The sequence below is a fragment of the Eubalaena glacialis genome, chromosome 4 (genome assembly GCF_028564815.1).
Source record: "Eubalaena glacialis isolate mEubGla1 chromosome 4, mEubGla1.1.hap2.+ XY, whole genome shotgun sequence".
NCBI classification, from domain to species: Eukaryota; Metazoa; Chordata; class Mammalia; order Artiodactyla; family Balaenidae; genus Eubalaena; species Eubalaena glacialis.
In genome coordinates, this window is record NC_083719.1 from 118,116,699 (window position 1) to 118,133,231 (window position 16,533).

Here is a 16,533-nt window from a genome sequence, read left to right on the forward strand (position 1 = left end):
TCAGATGGGGGCGGGATGAATGGTACACTTACCGGCCAATTGTACCACGCGACGTCCTGTGACCAAGTGACCGACACTTTCTGTCGCCAATGAAGTTTCCCATTGTCAGGGGTCACTATGACTGACCACAAGGCCAACTAATCCACTTTAAGGTCGTGACGCGATAGTCAGAGAGACTGGCCAATAGACATAGAAAAAGACCGGAAGTCGGCACGTGGGGAATAGGAGGCGGGTGTTCGCAACCGCCTAGGCCTGCGCGGGTCAAAGCAGCTTGGGGGCCGCGAGCCAGGGAGCGGCGCGTGACGAAGAGTCTGAGGGACGGCTCGCCTTGGCCAATGATCTGCAGCCGCTGGGGAGCTGCAGCCAGTGGCGAGTGTGGGGGCGGGAGGCAGCAGGTTAGGCAGTGAGAAGTTAGTGGCGCTGCTGGGACGGGGGGGAAGGAGACGCTTCTTCCTCCTGCTGGTCCTCTCGTTCCCGGGATTGGCGGCGGCGGTGGCCGCGGCCGCGAGTGACTCGGCAGCGTCTCCGGCTCCGCGTGAGAACCATGCTGACCGACGGCGGAGGCGGCGGCACCTCCTTTGAGGAGGACCTGGACTCAGTGGCTCCGCGATCCGCCCCAGCCGGGGCCTCGGAGCCGCCTCCGCCGGGAGGGGTCGGACTGGGAATCCGCACCGTGAGACTCTTTGGGGAGGCCGGGCCGGCTCCGGGGGTCGGTGGCGGCGGCAGCGGTGCGAGCGGAGGGGACGCGGCGCTGGATTTCAAGTTGGCGGCTGCCGTCCTGAGGACCGGGGGTGGTGCCTCTGGTAGCGACGAGGACGAGGTGTCCGAGGTACGGCTTGGGGACCCCCGCCTCCCACACAGCTTGAGGCACGAATTCTCTCTGGGCCGGCGCAGGGCCGGGGCCACCCTCCCGCTGCCCAGGCGGAGTCGTTCTCTGACAGCGATCGGCTCCATGGCGGCAGTGGCAGCGGTGCGGGCCTAGTGCGCCCTCGGTTTACTCTTCAGCCCGCGGCTTGAGCCGGACTGCTTCCCGTCACCATCCATAGAGCCACAATAGGGAATCCTTTGGTCTCTGAGCTTCGCGCGGGAACCAGGACTCCTCGGGCACCTCCCGCCCACCCCGCTTTGGAGATGGGGGGGCGGGGTCTTGCCAGAGTCCCTGCCCTTGGTACTGAGAGAGCGAGACAGAGGGTCAGGGTGAGAGAGGGAGAGTGAGACAGAGACAGAGAGATAGAGCTGGCTTGCCTAAAGAGCATTGCCACTGTACTGTGTCTCTCCTTAGAGTTGCAGGGTTGGACATTGTTTGCCTTATACCTTACTTGTGTGTTTAAGGAAGGGTCTTAATTCCCCTCTATAGTTTGAGACAGGTGAGCTCTCTGCTTTTGCGCTGAAAAATCACGTGGGTCTTGAGCCTGGAACTTTGTGTGAAGTTAGACAGGAAAAGAAAGTTCCAGTGCATCTTTGAGCTTCGCAACAGCTGGATAGCTGAACTCTGGAGACTTTTAGGCTTGGAGAAGATGAGGCCCTGTATGGACACCTTTTGCAGTGAGGGAAATTTGTTATCAGGCCCTTAGTTTCTTTTAGCTCTTAGGTGTATACTGGGCCTTTTTAGGTCTAGGCAACCTAGAATGGTAGGCATCAACTTTTGGGCTCTAGGGCAAAAGGAGATATTTTATATCTGCACTTTTTTCCCTTGATTTTGGCTTGGTTATAGTACTGTCTTGTGATGACTATTGTTCTAAGTGCTCAGAGTATTCTATTTTGGTTCTAAGGTGCCTGGTTCATCCGCTATGACGTTTTAACCTCCAGTGTTGGTCTTAAAGTACAGGGATTTCTATATATGTACAACTATCCTGGCTTTTGTATTTGAGAGGAATAAGGAGACACTGCATTTGTGGGTTGTAGAATACATTTAGTGCACAGTCTTACCATTCTTGGTCTGAACAGGAATTCCTTTAGATTTAAAACCTTAGTGTATTCTAACCCCAGTATTTTGCTTTGGAAAAAACTGTGTGGGTTGTAAAGGAGATAGTTCCTTGAATATCTGTATCTTTGAATTTCACTATAAGAGAAATAACTTCTAAGCCAAGGTGGGACAGGATTTTATTTGAGTAGGCAGTTACGGAGAGACTCTCTGGAGCACTTCCACTCCTGGGCTTGTGGAAGGCTTTCATTTAGACTTTGAATGAAAATTGATGAGAGATGAACCTAGAACACATTTACCTTTTACCTAGGAAATAAAGTGGGAATATCTTTAGGCTCTAAAGATTAGAGTCCATTTTTCTTTGAAACTTCTAAGAGAGACTGAAAAGGTTTGCTTTGGTCTGAATGTGATAGAAGGATGATGTCCTTGATTTTCTGGACCATTTTTGCATAATTGTCATTGATGAGATGAAACATCACACACTTGTTTTTACTTAAGTAGTATTCTTAAATTTCTTCAGAGGTAGAGGGCTAGTGAGCTTCCGAAGTTATGAATCTCTAACTCTATGGGCTCATGTGTTATATCTGGGTAAATGAGCTTTTGAAATAACCATTTATGTGAGGCTTGTTCACGCATCCATATCACATGGAGAAGAAATTCCTGGAATATCTAGTGTCTGTTGTATAGTTTGTGTGGTAGGATATAGTCTATACCTTTGTGAGTGAAATGACCTTTTTTTCCCAAGCAAATTTCTTGGATTGTCTTTTCTCTCTGACAAGATGAGTGTCTTCTCCCATATTATTAACTTTGAATTTCCAGTGTGAAAAGACCATAAATAATATTCTTCAAAAAACACTCACCTAACTGGCATTTGATGAATAATAATAGAATCTTTATTTTCATCATACCTAGATGTTTTAGAACCAAATATTTAGAATGTAGACATTCAGAGAGATGGGTTGGTTTGTAGTTTGAGAGTGAAGTTTGTCTTGTTCCCTGAATGGGGCAGGACTAGGTGAGAAATGAGTAAGAAATGTGGAGGCCTAGTGCATTTGCTCTAGAGTTAGTTGAAATTCTATACATTTGGTATACAGAAATGTAGATACTTTAAGGACCTCTTTTCTATTCATTATCAGAGCCTACAGCTGAGAAAAAACAAGGTGCTTTCCCTTGCTGGCTAAGTCAAAACACCTTTTAGTTTGAAGAAGGGGCTTGGATCTTTTTGTAAATTTTTTATATTAGAATTGTGCTAGCTTAGGGAATGTCACCATTTGGGGTCTTTGGTTCTTGTTGTTTTAAACAGTGGGGTGAATACCTGTTCTGTATTTCTTCAGGCATGCTGAGCATGTTCCTTAGCTGTCCAAGTCCTTGAATAGAAGAGTCAGAACTTGCATTGGATTCTTTTGAAATGTACCCATTTTTCAGAATAGAAGTCAGGTTGAAAATTCTTTAAAAATCTATTTTTAAATGTTAACTTTAGATTTGTAATTTTTTTTTTTTAAGTAAGGTAAAAGGAAAATAAAATTCCTAAAGAAAGGATTTTGGTGAGGTTTATGATCTTTAATTTTTTGTCTTAATGTATGCATATACTGTATGTATATGTGTGTGACATCTTCCTTTTAAAATTATAAAAGTAATATAGTCCTATGGTAAAAAAGTTCAACAGTGTAGATAGTAGATATAAGATGAAAAGTAAAAGTTCTCCTCACCCGTACTGACCCTTCAAATCCCACTCTTCAGAGATAACCAGTATTGAAATTTGACCCTTCAAATCCCACTCTTCAGAGATAACCAGTATTGAAATTTTTATTTTAGAAAAATTTCCAGGCCTATATAGGCCTATATGTATATGTATACATGTTCATATACACACTTAAAAGATAGATATCCAATTAGAAAACATTGCTGAGGATTTTTTCTTATCTTGAGACAGGTGCTATATTTACAATTAGGTAAAAGCACATGGAAATTGTGTACAACATTTTATAGCAAATTATAGCAAAAGCTTTGTAGGGATTTTTTTTTTTTTCCTGAAGATTATGTTAAAGAGTCAAAAGCACAGGCCATACAGAGGGTCCATTCTGATTTTCTCTAATAGGAGATGGATCATTTCCTTTAGGGTTACTTATGACCTACTATCTAGATAGAGCAAAGTTTCTCAACAGCAACATATCGACATTTGGGGCCAGATAATACTTTGTTGTGAGGGGCTCTCCTGTGCTTTAGCAGCCTCCCTGGCGTTTACTCACTAGATGCCAGTAAAACCCACCCAGTTGTGACAGCTAAAAATGTCCTTAGACAAAGCCAAATGTCTTGGGGGGCAAAATCACCCCTGGTTGAGAACCACTGGTCTAGAGGCCCACTCTTATCTGGGATAGCAATTTTGTCATGAATACTCTGTATTCAAAGTTCAGGTAAACAAGGTGAGTCACTGCTTTTAATAGCATCTCAGGGCTTATGCTTATAACCTGAACAAGAGAGAAATTGAAAGAGGGTACGGACAGATGTTTTGTTTTTTTTTAAATTTATTTTATTATATTTTATTTATTTATTTTTGGCTGTGTTGGGTCTTCGTTGCTGCGGGGGCTTTCTCTAGTTGTGTTGAGCAGGTTCTACTCCTCGTTGCGGTGTGCGGGCTTCTCATTCTTCTCTTGTTGCGGAGCATGGGCTCTAGGCGCGCAGGCTTCAGTAGTTGCGGCAGGCGGGCTTAGTTGCTCCGTGACATGTGGGATCTTCCCGGATCAGAGCTCGAACCCGTGTCCCCTGCATTGGCAGGCGTATTCTTAATCACTGTGCTACCAGGGAAGCCCCGGACAGGTTTAATGTTATAAATTTTCCATGGTAAATATATAATTTTAGGAAACTTAAAATGCTATATTGTTTTTGAAAAATTCATTTATTGTCCATGAAAATGAATTTCTAAAAATCCTTTATGGGGACTTTGTTCAAGGTAGAAAGGCTTTACTCCATAAATTATCATCAGTAGTGATAAAATAGGAAATATACCTTTGCATTCTAGTGAGCAAATTTTGGAGATGTGAAAATGTCGATTGAAGGAAAAATTACATGTTATTACTGTAACAATTTTTTTAAATTTATTTATTTAATTTATTTTATTTTTGGCTGCGTTGGGTCTTCACTGAAGCGAGCGGGCTCTCTCTAGTTGTGGTGAGCAGGAGCCACTCTTTGCTGCAGTGCACAGGCCCTTCATTGCGGTGGGCTCTCCCGTTGCAGAGCTTGGGCTCCAGGCACGCAGGCTTCAGTAATTGTGGCACATGGGCTCAGTAGTTGTGGTTCACAGGCTCTAGAATGCAGGCTCAGTAGTTGTGGCGCCCGGGCTTAGTTGCTCCGCGGCATGTGGAATCTTCCCGGACCAGGGCTCGAACCTGTGTCCCCTGCAGTGGCAGGCGGACTCTCAACCAGTGCGCCACCAGGGAAGCCCCTGTAACAATTTTTTATATTGCATGAGCATCAGCCTTGCACAAGTTTCATTCTATAAAGCCTTAAGACTTTACATAAAACGATTCGTTGGTGAGTATGGTTATATGAATGGTGGGTCGAAACAGAGTTGATTAGGTATGGGTAGAGGAAAACCTTTTTGTGAAACTCGAAGTATGTAGAGGTTTTCTTTTGGTTATTATTTAGTACATTTTCATAGGTGATTTACATTTGTACAGTTCATAAGACTAATATAAAGGCAGATACAGTAAAAAGTCTTGACCTTACTCCTGCTCCCAAGGATCCTGCCCTTTACAGTTTTAAATTTTTATTTATTTATTTATTTTTGGCTGCGTTGAGTCTTTGTTGCCGCGCACGGGCTTTCACTAGTTGCAGAGAGCGGGGTTACTCTTCGTTGCGGTGCGCTGGCTTCTCATTGCAGTGGCTTCTCGTTGCAGAGCACAGGTTCTAGGCACATGAGCTTCAGTAGTTGTGGCTCGTGGGCTCGGTAGCTGTGGCTCACGGGCTTTAGAGTGCAGGCTCAGTAGTTGTGGCGCATGGGCTTAGTTGCTCCGCGGCATGTGGGATCTTCCCGGACCAGGACTCAAACCCCTGTCGCCTGCATTGGCAGGCGGATTCTTAACCAGTGCACCACCAGGAAGTCCCCTGCCCTTTACACTTTTAATGTCTTAATGTCCTTTCAGAATTTCTTTACGGAAATACAGATATGTAGTTTTATTTTCCCCATTGTTATACAAAAGATAACATACTATTCATGTGAGATTTTTAAATGGTGAATTTGAGAAGAGTTTAGACTTTTTATCTAATCAAAAGTGATAAAACATGTTAAGAATGTAGCATTGGAGATGAGTTTAAGCACATTCTTTTCTGAGCCTATCTGGTAGTACAGTGATGACCTCTGAAAATCAATTCTGGCCTTCTGATTCAATGAGAGTTAAGATAAATAAAATAGCAGTTTTTAAAAAGTATTAGTCTTGAGTTGGCAAGTAAAAAGAAAAGAAATGAGGTGTCTACTTTTTTTTTTTTTGCCCAAATTTACCTTCCTACAGAACCAAAGTTTTAAGAAATAAAATAAATTCTTTTCTTTCTTTTTCTTTTTTTTTTTCAATCCACTATAAATGAACTGTTCCAATATATCTATCTTCTTGGACCTTATTATTTACAATTTTCCTCTCCTGTTGCTTGTCTACAAAGTCATAGAATCCTGGTGATAATCCTATTTCATCTCATTTTTAGGTAACTGCTACCATTCATTGAATGCTTATTATATTCCAGTACCATACTATATATTTTGGTTATTTTGTTTAATCACTCAACACCCCTTTGAAGTAGGTATTATCTACATTTTTATAGATGCATAAGTGTAGGTTCAGAGAAATGATGAATCCAAAAAACAAAAAACAAAAAAATGGTTAAAATGTTATACAGCTAGTAAGTGGTAAAGCTAGGATTTGAATCCAGAGCTCATGCTGCTATTTTGCTTCTTCTGATTAAGAACTAGGCAAAGTTTTTGGTTGCCAATGCTGTGTCTCCAATAAATGCTTGCTTAATCCCTATTGAAGTTTTCATAGATCTATAGTGAAATGAGAAAAGTAAGGATAATGCAGTGAATTTCTCATAAAGCTGTCTTTTCCCACTTTTTTCTTTTTTTTATAACAATGATTTTAAAAAATTTATTTATTTTATTTATTTATTTTTGCCGGCGTTTGGTCTTCGTTGCTGTGCGCGGGCTTTCTTTAGTTGAGGCCAGCGGGGGCTGCTCTTCGTTGCATTTCACGTGCCTCTCATTGCAGTGGCTTGTCTTTGTTAGGGAGCACGGGCTCTAGGTGTGCGGGCTTCAGTAGTTGTGGCACATGGGCTTAGTAGTTGTGGCACATGGGCTTAGTAGTTGTGGCTTGCGGGCTCTAGAGCACAGGCTCAGTAGTTGTGGCGCAGGGGCTTTGTTGCTCCACGGCATGTGGGATCTTCCTGGACCAGGGCTCGAACCTGTGTCCCCTGCATTGACAGGTGGATTCTTAACCACTGCGCCACCAGGGAAGTCCTCTCACTTGTTTCTATTTTGAGATAATGCCCTTCCAACTGTTATGAAATTAATTTTTTAAATATCCGTGTTTGACAAAATAGCAAATTGGAAAGTTCATGTTAGGACTCTGGGTAAAGCCTCAGCAGTCTGGGAACCATTGATCTGAATGACTTGCTCAGGATCACACAGCTAATTTATAGTAGAAAGTAGGTTATGTGACTCCCATTATAGTTATCTTAACTGCTGTATTGTCCTGCTGACTGTTTCTCTGCTGATGCATGAATTTAATTAGTTGCTTAGGAAATGCCTTCTCAAACTAGCATTTAATCCGTAGTTGACCCTGTTGGAAAACTTTTATATTATGAAATTGGTGACTGCCATGTAGATCAATCAATATATTAAGAAGGCAGTCAGGGACTTCCCTGGTGGCGCAGTGGTTAAGAATCCGCCTGCCAGTGCAGGGGACACGGGTCCGAGCCCTGGTCCGGGAAGATCCCACATGCTGCGGAGCAACTAAGCCTGTGTGCCACAACTACTGAGCCTGCACTCCAGAGTCCGCGAGCCACAACTACTGAGCCCGAGTGCGACAACTACTGAAGCCCACACGCCTAGAGCCCGTGCTCTGCAACAAGAGAAGCCACCCAATGAGAAGCCCACGAACCGCAAGGAAGAGTAGCCCCCGCTCGCGGCAACTAGAGAAAAGCCCGCGTGCAGCAACAAAGACCCAAGGCAGCCAAAAATAAAAATAAATAAATAAATTTTTAAAAAATTATTAAAAAAAAAAAAGAAGAAGGCAGTCAAAGGTGTGCCATTGAGTATTGGAGGAACACTACTTTAAGGTAATTTTGTAATTGCACTTAAACTCGGAAAGTTTAGGTCTTATTATTATTCATTTTAAGAGAATTAAGAAATATTAGAAGTACCAACATAGGAAGGCATACACCCAACTTTGCACCTTTGCCACTATGGGAAACATTGGTTTTAATTTGTGAAAATTAAAATCTGTGTGCTATTCTATTGGTAGTTACTTACAGTGTATGGTTCCTATGAATAAAGATCATTTGCCTTATGATGATTGACTGGTTTACCTTTTTTCTGGTCAACTTTACCTAAACCAGGAGGAAAGTAAAGTTGTATATAAAGCTTTTTTTTATTTGATAAGCTGAGATTTAGCAACAGTTTGTCAAAGAACACACTCTGCTCTTCCTCCCCTATACATCCTTCTGTTCTCACAAAGTTTTTCCCTTAATGGATGATGTTTTCATTAGTAGAAAGAGTTTGTTTGTTTGTTTGTTTTTTTAAAGTAGATATCCCACTGTATCCTAGTGGTTTGATTCACTGCGTAAGTTTGCAATTTTGAAAAGAAAAAGGCAAGTACACTCCCAGGGATTAGCCCCAAGAACCAGAGAGTTGAACAGGAGAACAGTTTATTAAATTGTCAAGTTTTGATGCTTTGTAATGAGGACAGTTAGGTTGAGAACAATTTTTTTTAATTGTGGTGAAACAAGGATAACAAAATTTACCATTTTAACCATTTTTTAAAATTGTGTTAAAATATACATAACATAAAATTTACCTGTTTTTTTTGGCCATGCCATGTGGCATGTGGGATCTTAGTTCCCCGACAAGGGATTGAACCCTCGCCCCCTGCAGTGGAAGTGCAAAGTCTTAACCACTGGACCGCTGGGGAAGTCCAGAATTTACCATTTTAACCATTTTAAAGTGGTTTTAAGTACATTCACATTGTTGTGCAACCATCACCACCAGCCATCTCCAGAACTTTTTCATCTTCCAAAACTGAAACTTTGTACCCATTAAACAGTAATGCCCTGTCCTCCCTTCTCCAGCCCGTTAGCAACCACAGTTCTGCTTTCTTTCTCTATGATTTTGACTACTCTAAGTATCTCAAGTGAAATCATACAGTTTTTCTACTTTTTGTGACTGGCTTATTTTACTTAGCATAATGCCTTCAAGGTTCATCCATGTTTGCAGCATGTGTGACACTTAGCTGAATACTATTCTATTGTATGTGTATACCATATTTTGTTTATTCATTCATCTGTTGATGGACCCTTGGATTGCTTCTCTGCCTTTTGGCTGGTGTGAATATGCTGCTGTGAACATAGGTGTATAAATACCTGTTCAAGTCCCTGCTTTTGCTGCTTTTCTGGTACATACCCAGAAGTGGGATTGCTGGATCATCTGTTAATTCTATTTTTAATTTTTTGAGGAACCACCATACTGTTTTCCATAGCAGCCGTACCATTTTACATTCCCACTGGCAAAGCACAAGGATTCTGATTTCTCCATATTCTAGCCAATACTTGTTTTCTGTTTTTGAGAATAGCCATCCTAATGGGTGTGGTGATGATGTTGAACATCTTTTTCATGTGCTTATTGGCCATTTGTGTATCGTCTTTGGAGAGATGTCTATTCAAATCCTTTGCCTCTTTTTTGGCCGCACTGCCCAGCTTGTGGGATCTTAGTTCCCTGATCAGGGATTGAACCTGGGCCCCTGCAGTGAAAGCACCAAGTCCTAACCACTGGACCACCAGGGAATTCCCCCTTTGCCCATTTTTAATTGGGTTGTTTTTTCATTGTTTAATTGTACGAGTTCTTTGTATATTAATCCCTATCATATGTATAATATGTATAATTTGCACATATTTTCTCACATTCCATTGGTTACCTTTTTTACTCTGTTGTCCTTTCGTGCTTAAAAGGTTTTAGTTTAGATGAAGTTCAGTTTATCTGGTTTTTTCTTTTATTGTCTGTGCTTTTGGTTTCATATCCATAAAGTTGTTGCCAAATCCTATGTCATGAAGATTTTTTCCCAATGTTTTCTTCTAAGAATTTTATCCTTTTAGCTCTTACATTTAGGTCTTTGAGCCGTTTTGAGTTAACTTTTGTTTTTGGTGTAAGGTCAGCGTCTAACTTCATTCTTTAGCTTGTGGATATCCAGTTTTTCCAGCACCACTTGTTGAAAACACTGTAATTTCTCCATTGAATGGTCTTGGTATCTTGGTTGAAATTAATTGATCATATATGGGAGGGTTTTTTCTGGGCTCTCTGTTCTATTCCATTGGTCTATATGTCTGACTTTATGCTAGTATCTCACTGTTTTTATTACTGTAGCTTTAGTAGTAAGTTTTGAAGTCAAGCAGTATTAATCCTCCAACTCTGTTCTTCTTTTTCAAGATTGTTTGACTAGCCAGGGTTCCTTGAGATTCCACGTGAATTTTAGGATGGGTCTTTGTATTTCTGTAAAAAATGCTGTGGGATTTTGATAGGGATTGCATTGACTCTATAGATTGCTTTATGAGAACAAGTTTGAATACAAATCTTACATAATTGTTTCACCACCGTAGATATTAGCAAGTCAAAAAGCTTGAGACTGACAAAACATTTGAAAGCTTCTATGACAGGAAGAGACTGAGCGCTCACTGATGTCCTCCCTGAAGCCATTTAACCCAGTTCACATGGAATACTGTGCTCTAAGTAGATGTTTCTTTTTTCTTTCTTTTTTTTTAAGTCTTTATTGGATTTGTTACCATATTGCTTCTGTTTTATGCTTTGGTTTTTTGGCCACGAGACACGTGGGATCTTAGCTCCCTGACCAGGTATCGAACCCGCATCCCCTTCATTGGAAGGTGAAGTCTTAACCACTGAACACCAGGGAAGTCCCTAAGTAGATGTTTCTGTAATATAATCGTTATTTTTTCCCTGTTTGTCCTCATATTGACTAATTTGTGATTGATCATGATGCTTCATATGTTGATTAAATGCTAGGAAGAATACTTTTTATCCTTTTTATCACTAGAGATGGGATGAGTTCCATTTTGGAAAAATTGTCTCAATCTGGTATTAAGTCTAGATAAATGAACCTGTAGTATTTTCTTTAATGATGTAGAATTTAAAAGTTTTCACATAGGCATTTTATGAAATCTGAGTCAGAAAGTAAAGGTTTGGCCGTGTCAGTTGATACTTTGAGTGGTACACTTTGAAAGTACTTCCAGCACTTATCAGCTTCTAATTGATTTTCTCCTGGTGTTTACCTATTCTGCTAAATCTCTACATTTCTATTTTGGCCTTTTAAAAATTGTACAGTTGATAAATTCAGTAACATATGTGACACAGACTGTCATTATCAAAGAGCAAATCCCCAAAGGGGCAGTAGTCCAATTATATTGGATACAGTCTCTCTTTTTTTAGCTACATTTTATTTTGATATAATTTCAAACTTACTGGAAAGTTGCAAGAATAGTACAAAGAACTCCTCCCATATATCCTTTATCTAGACAGACCAATTTTGTTCATTTTGTCCCATTCCTCTCTCTCTCCACAAACAAGTAATTTATTTTCTGAATCATTTGAAAGTAGACTGCATACATCCTGTCTCTTTTACCCATAAATTCTTTAGTGTATCTTCCCTAACAACAAAGGCATTCTCTTACATAACCACAGTGTATTTATCAAAATAGGAAATTTAATAAATTTCCAAAGTATTTTTCAAATTCAAATTCCCAAAGTTAAAAAAATTGAAATAGAATTCACATAATATAGAATTCACTCTTTAAATTGTACAATTCAGTGGTTTTTTAACACATTCAAAAAGTTGTGCAACCTTCACCGTTATCTATTTAAAAAAATTTTCATCACCCCCAAACAAAACCTTGTACCATTAGCAGGCATTTTCCATTCTGCTGTCCCTGCAGCCTTTGGTAATCACTATTTTCTGTCTCACTGGATTTGCCTAGTCTGGGCATTTCATATAAATGGAATCATACAATATGTGATCTTTTGTGCCTCACTTCTTTCACTTAGTATATTGTTTTCAAGATTTCTACATGTTGTATCATGTATCAGTACTAAATTGGAATAATATGTTTTGTGGATATACCACATTTTGTTCATTGGTTGATGATATTTGGATTATTTCCACATTTTGACTATTGTAAATAATGATACTATGAACATTTGTGTACAAGTTTTTTATGACGATATCTTTTCAGTTCCCTTGAGTGTATACCTTGGAGTGAAACCTTGATCATATTATAACTCTGTTTTATTTTCTGAGAAACCACCAGGCTGTTTTCTGTAGCAACTGCCTGATTTTACATTCCCAGCAGTGTATGAAGGTTCCAATTTTTCCACATCCTTGCTAACATTTTTTTTTTAAATAGCCATGCTAGTGGGTATGGAGTTTTTGGTTGTTTTTTGTTTTTGGTTTTTTTAAAAATAAATTTATTTATTTATTTATTTTTGGCTGCCTTGGGTCTTTGTTGCTGTGTGTGGGATTTCTCTAGTTGCGGCGAGCGGGGGCTACTCTTCGTTGCAGTGCGCAGGCTTCTCATTGTGGTGGCTTCTCTTGTTGCAGAGCATGGGCTCTAGGTGTGCGGGCTTCAGTAGTTGTGGCACGTGGGCTCAGTAGTTGTGGCTTGTGGGCTCTAGAGCGCAGGCTCAGTAGTTGTGGCTCGCGGGCTTAGCTGCTCTGCAGCATGTGCGCTGTTCCCAGACCAGGGCTCGAACCCGTGCCCCCTGCACTGGCAGGCGTGTTCTTAACCACTGCACCACCAGGGAAGCCCTTGGAGTTTTACCTCATTGTGACTCTGATTTGCATTTCCCCAATGACTAATGAAGTTGAGCATCTTTTCATGTGCTTGTTGTCCATCTGTATGTCTTTGGAGAAATGTTTATTCAGATCTTTCTCCCATTTCTTGGTTGGGTTGTCTTTTTATTGTTGAATCATGTTTGTTGTTTGTTTTTAGGAAAAAACATGTATTCTGGATACCAGTCCCTTATCAGATACATGATTTGGAAATATTTTCTCCCTTTCTGTGGGCCATCTTTTCACTTTCTTGATTGTGCCATTAAATTTTATTTTTTTAAGTTTTTTAATAAATTATTTATTTATTTTTGGCTGTGTTGGTTCTTCATTGCTGCACACGGGCTTTCTCTAGTTGCAGTGAGCAAGGGCTACTCTTCGTTGCGGTGTGTGGGCTTCTCATTGCAGTGGCTTCTCGTTGCGGAGCATGGGCTCTAGGCGTGCGGGCTTCAGTAGTTGTGGCACACGGGCTCGGTAGTTGTGGCTTGCGGGCTCTAGAGCGGAGGCTCAGTAGTTGTGGCGCGTGGGCTTAGTTGCTCTGCGGCATGTGGGATCTTCCTGGACCAGGGCTCGAATCCATGTACCCTGCATTGGCAGGCAGATTCTTAACCACTGCACCACCAGGGAAGTCCTGTGCCATTAAATTTTAAATTTTGGTTGGGCCCAATTTTTATATTTAACTATTTTTTCTTTTGTTGCTTGTGCATTTGGTGTCATGTCTAAGAGACCATTGCATAATCCAAGGTTATGAAGATTTACACCTGTTTTCTTCTTTTTTTCTAAGAGTTTTATACTTTCAGCTCTTACATTTAGGTCTTTGATCCATTTTGAGATTTTATATAAGATGTGAGGTAGAGATCTAACCTCATTCTTTTGAATGTGGATATCCAATTGTCCCAGCACCATTTGTTGAAAGATATTTCTTTCTCCATTAAATTGTCTTGACACCCTTTTCAAAAATCAGTTGACTTTAAATGTGATGGTTTATTTCTGGAGTGTTTATTTCTATTTTATTCCACTGTTCTATGTGTCTTCTCATGCCAGTTCCATACTGTCTTGATTACTGTAGTTTTTTGTAGTAAGTTTTGAAATTAGGAAGTGTAAGTCTTCCAATTTTGTTTTTTTTAAGATTCTTTTGGCTATTCTGGGTTACTGGATATGTTCATGCTCTTCATCTGGTCTTCGGAAGAGGTATAATAGAGGGTATTTTATATGGTACAGAATTTGTGGTCACACACGAAAACCACCCCTCCTCTATTAATAATATTCCATTTCTTGAAATTTCTGCTCCTCTTGTATACACTGAAGGTGGATGGTTGGGAACTCTTATGATTTAAACCTGTGTTTGCTAGGCTACTAGAAGAGGAAGTTGTTGTAGTGTTTGTTTGTTTGTTTATGCATCCCCTCCCTGACAAAGCCTGGATACATGTTTGAGAGGAGACAAAACTGAAGAGGGAGGAGGTGATTAGTTTGGGTAGTTGTAGTCTAAGTACATCTGATGTGGACTATATATAGCTTGCAAGAAGAATATGGACAGAATTTCTTTTTCCAGGATAATAAACAAATGGATAAGTGGAATAAAATATAAAACATAGCAACTAGAGTTTTTGCATCTAGTATCTTCTAACAATTGCTTAGGAGGTGAGAATTCAATATTTGAGTAACACACAATTAGCTTGACACCCAAGCCAGTGTTATCACCTGTGTGATTAAATTGCAAAAACAAATCTTGGATGTTACTGCTCAAATGGTCCCAATTATTTTAATTTACTAGTTATTTTGACTCTGAATAGTGAGAATCTGTACTATATTTTAGTACCTGTTTTGCTTGAGACTTGACTGACAAGTTAACAAAGAAAAGTTTATTTTCTTTTAGGTTGAAGAGACCATTATTTAAGGCTATACTTAAATCAGGTGCATGTATTTGACCTATTACCACCCCCCCAACAAAATTTTGAATAATATGATAACAGTATCAAAAGTACTTACTACCATGTATTATCTCCTTGTTAATCTGTTGAAAGCATGCTCTCATTCTCTACAGAGGAAAATCAGTGTTTAGTTTGGGGTAGGGCCTCTTTTTCGTGAACAGACATCTTGCATAATAAAATTATATCTTTCAGAGATTAGAGTCCTTGGCACTCTGTTTAAGAATTCTGATTGGTATCGTAGGGTAGATTCCACAATAATTTAACTAGAATCTACTATTTGTTAAGCTTAGTGGTGGGCTTTGGGATTACAAAGATGAAAAAATGTGGTCCCTGCCCTTAAAGACATCAGGCTTTTCAGGAACATGAACATTTCAGAGAATGTGAAAACAAGGTAAATTATTTATTCAAATTATATTTGCCCTTCTAAACTAGTTTTACATAATAACAAATTGTATTTGAGTATGTGTTCTAGGCATGTGTACCTTAATTGCATCACCTCATTTAATATTTTCCTAGTCTTCTGACAGTCCAAGATCCTAAACTCAACATATGGATCATTGCCCTGTGTTAGTTGGATGATCACTATAAAGGTTGATGTTTGGATGCCTTACTTCAGGAGTTTGATGGACTTTAAGTGACAGGTTTAAAGGGGCAATGATTTAAAATGAAAGGATACAAAGTTCATCAGCATAAGATATTTGAGCAAAACCACAACTGCTTCATTATGTTCTATAAACTCTCCAAGCATGTCCTGCTCCAGAGCCTTTGGCATTTGCAGTTGGCTCTCACAGGAGCATTCTTCTCTTAGATATCCATGTGGCTTCCCTCTCTCACTTACTTTAGCAGTCTGCTAAGAGCCCTTCCTACTGCCTACTGTATGTATGTTCCATAAACATCTCAGATTCACAATTCTAAAACTGAACTCATCCCTTCCCCTTCTACCCCTATCCCTTCCCCACCCCCACCTTTGTAAATTGCATTGCCCTAAAACTAGTCAGTGTAGTCAGAAACCTTGAAGCTTGCATCTGCTATCTCTTACCACACACATCCAAACAGGTACTAAGTCCTGTAGGTTCTTTCTTAGCATCTTGTTTGTCTCTTTCTCTGTATTCTCACTGCTTCTGCTGTAAATCAAGCCATCATCTTTCCCCTGAACTTATTGTAGTAATCCCTGGCTCTAACTACCTCTGTGATTATATCTCTAATTCTTCGTTTACCCTGCTATCACAGTAAGTTCTCTAATGCCAGTTCAATCATGTCACTCCTTTGGCAAAAAGGCTTCCCATTCCTTAGATAAAGAATAAATCAAATTCCTTGGTATGGCATACAAGGTTATTTAGGATTTGGCTTCTGTCTATTTCTATCCTTGCTGTATCCTACTTTATTTGCTTTTTATATTCCAGCCATACCAAATTGCTGTAGTTCTCTGAACACATCAAGCTATTAAACGTCCCAAGTAATTTGCTCTCACTGCTTTGGCTTCTAAAATCATGATAATAACTACTACATACTGAGTGTTTATTGTCCACTGGACTAAATGCTTACCTTTATGTTCTTAAATAAACTTTACAACTACCATATGAAGAAAGTG

At 40.0% G+C, this 16,533-nt stretch overlaps 1 protein-coding gene across 10 annotated transcripts in view; it reads left to right on the forward strand.

Moving 5' to 3' along the window:
- Positions 1-401: 401 nt before the first annotated feature.
- ANKHD1 (ankyrin repeat and KH domain containing 1) overlaps positions 402-16,533 on the forward strand; it is a 120,731-nt gene continuing 104,599 nt past the window's right edge. For 5 of the 10 annotated variants that reach the window (XM_061189690.1, XM_061189691.1, XM_061189687.1 and 2 more), the window contains exon 1: positions 404-829. In XM_061189690.1, coding sequence (XP_061045673.1) covers positions 545-829 — 285 coding nt within the window. In that variant the 5' untranslated portion in view covers positions 404-544. Of the gene's footprint in view, positions 830-16,533 lie in introns of all 10 variants that reach the window. The other 5 variants (XM_061189683.1, XM_061189684.1, XM_061189685.1 and 2 more) reach the window with 2 other exon arrangements.